Here is a 2,909-nt window from a genome sequence, read left to right as displayed (position 1 = left end):
TCAGGTCTGGGATGTGGAGACGATGAAGCCAGTGGGAAAACCATTCCGAGGACACACAGATGTGGTCAGGTCTGTCGCATTCTCGCCTGATGGCAGGCGCGTAGTCTCGGGCTCGTGGGATGGGACAATTCAGATCTGGGATGCAGAGACGGGGCAGCCACTGGTAGCAGAGCCATCCCAAGGACACACAGGTCAGATCGAGTCTATCGCATTCTCGCCTGACGGCAGGCGAGTAGTCTCGGGCTCATTCTATGGAACACTTCGGATCTGGGATGCAGAGACAGGGAAGCCAGTGGGAGAGCCATTCCGAGGACGCATATATTGTATCAATTCTGTCGCATTCTCACCTGACGGCAGGCACGTAGTCTCGGGGTCAGATGACAAGACAATTTGGATCTGGGATGTGGAGACGGGGAAGCCAGTGGGAGAGCCATTTCAAGGACACACAGATGCAATCATGTCTGTGGCATTCTCACCTCACGGCGGGTGCGTAGTCTCTGGCTTGGTCGACAAGACAATTCGGATCTGGGATGCAGGATCGGGGAAGCCAGTGATAGAGCCATTCCAAGGACACACCGATTCTATCAACTCTGCCGCATTCTCGCCTGACGGCAGGCGCGTAGTCTCGGGGTCGCGCGACCAAACAGTTCGGATATGGGATGTGGAGACGGGGGAGCTAGTAGGAGAGCCATTCCAAGGACACACAGATGCGATCATGTCTGTGGCATTCTCGCATGAGGGCAGGCGCGTAATCTCTGGCTCGCGTGACAACACAATTTGGATTTGGGATGCAGAGACGGGGAAGCCAGTGGGTGAGCCATTCCGACAGCCCAAACATCCGGTCACGTCTGTTGCAATCTTTGACAGCAAGCGCATAATCGCGGGCTCGAGCAAGTATAGTTAGGATTCAGGACTCAGAAACGAAGTAGATACTAGTGGCAAGGATGGATGATACTAACCGGATTTAAGATATCTACCCAGACATTCCCTCGTCTCCCTTTATATGTCTTTTCCTCCCTGTGTTTTGACTTTCTTGTACAGATTTCATTAAGTTTACAGTCTGGATTCAATATCATTTGCGCAAGTTCAATGAACAGTAATCACGCACTTTCAGGGTATGGGCATCAGGTTTGTCAAAGTCCTAGCGCCTCGAAAACAATTAGTTTATTAACCTTTATGGGCGTTCAGACTCGGAGTTAGTTGTCGGACGTGTATACTTTCTTGTCCAATATTTTTACATATTTTAGATTCAAACGCTGTATATTTTGCTATTGTCAATGATTTAACTTATGACATGAAGTAAAGGCCGATCCAGATTTTCACCAGCACCTCACGATGATACTTGTGTATATAGAATGGTGCCCCATAATCAACTTTCATTAACGGTGTAAGTACAATAACAGAAATAAAAGGAACGGAAAGGACGACGAAAAAAAATGAAATACAGTCCAAGTCTACTTTGGCAACTGACCCGCAGCCACTTCAATCAAATTCTTCTCCCCCGGCGCATTCTGCACATATCTCGCATTAAACTTCAACACACTCTTAAACTCCAAAAACGCTTTCGGGCTAATCGGCAGGAAAGTATTCGCGACGAGGAAAATGACGCCGTCAGTGCACGGAGGTGTCGTCAACGATCCCGTATATTTGAATAGGGAAACGGTGTTGAAGAAATTCGTGATGTTGGAGAAGGAGAGTGGGCCAGTGGTGGTTGAGCTGTCTGGTTTTGTGATGGCGTGGAGAGGAGTGGAGAGGGGGTCTAGGAGGTTTGCGTTGGTTCCGGTGAGGGATATTTCGAAGAGGGCTGCGAGGACAAGAATGGAACCGTCTGATGGACTAAAATTTAGTCGAAGAACGGATGGTTTGACGTTCAACCACAAGTACTCATACGTTACATTATAGTTCAATGGTACTCCACATGGTCAATTGTACCTATGTACCATAGAGCTACCCCAATGGGGCCAATGCTATCTACACACTATTGAATAAAGTTGGGCCCAATGCATGCTTTTACCTTAAGGTGAGATGGTGTGGCCCAATTGTGAAATATCCCGCAACTTTGGGCCCAATTGCTATTTAACACATGATCATATGGTGGACCGACAAAAAAGTAGGCCGAAAGATATATCCGAAGACAGGGGGGGGTCACTACTATGGCACCAATTTCTCTGCCTTCTCAATCCTTGCTTTGATCCGAAGCTCCTCTTCATTCAGCATGATCATAGTATCCAACTGCCTCAACTGATCCTCTATGTGTGCCATTGCCTCCAAAAGAGCATTTCGAGCTCTCAAACCCACCTCATATTCCCGATGCAATACCCTGTGGGCTATTCAGGCTTATTCCAGTGGGTTGGTAAGTCTTCCCACATCAGGCAACACGACGTCAAAAAATGAGGCCATCTTCGGCTCAAATTCAAATCCGACATCTTAAAACCAAAGATTTTGTCAGCTGGTAGTGCCGAAATCCTTCCGGAAATATTGCGTTGCCTCCCAAAGACTATGTGCACTCAATAGATATTAAGACCGAGGATTTCATCCACTGGTTGTGCCGAAGTACCTGCGGAAATGTGGTGTTGCCTCTCAAAGAATATGTGCACTCAACACATGTTAAAACCGAAGATTTTGTCAGCTCATAGTGCCGAAGTACCTCCAGAAATATTGTGTGGCCTCTCAAAGAATATGTGCACTCAACACATGCTAAAACCGAAGATTTCGTCGGCTTGTAGTGCCGAAATCCCTCTGGAAATATTGTGTTGCCTCCCAAAGACTATGTGCACTCAATAGATATTAACACCGAGGATTTCTTCAGCTGGTAGTGCCGAAGTACCTCCGGAAATATTGTGTTACCACTGAGAATATGTGCATTCAATACAAGTTAAAACCGAAGATTTCGTCGGCTCGTAGTGACG

At 47.3% G+C, this 2,909-nt stretch overlaps 1 protein-coding gene across 1 annotated transcript; it reads right to left on the bottom strand.

The window, feature by feature from the left end:
• Window positions 1-1,454: 1,454 nt before the first annotated feature.
• On the bottom strand, window positions 1,455-1,888 carry LACBIDRAFT_297434 (uncharacterized protein; the record flags this gene model as incomplete). The annotated part of the gene is made up of 2 exons (XM_001890625.1): window positions 1,455-1,828; window positions 1,885-1,888. The coding sequence occupies 2 exons, from the start codon at window positions 1,886-1,888 to the stop codon at window positions 1,455-1,457; spliced, it is 378 nt and encodes a 125-aa protein (XP_001890660.1).
• Window positions 1,889-2,909: the final 1,021 nt, after the last annotated feature.

The sequence above is a fragment of the Laccaria bicolor genome, genomic scaffold (assembly GCF_000143565.1).
Source record: "Laccaria bicolor S238N-H82 LACBIscaffold_124 genomic scaffold, whole genome shotgun sequence".
In the NCBI taxonomy this organism is placed as follows: Eukaryota; Fungi; Basidiomycota; class Agaricomycetes; order Agaricales; family Hydnangiaceae; genus Laccaria; species Laccaria bicolor.
This window is presented reverse-complemented; position numbering and strand designations above follow the sequence as displayed.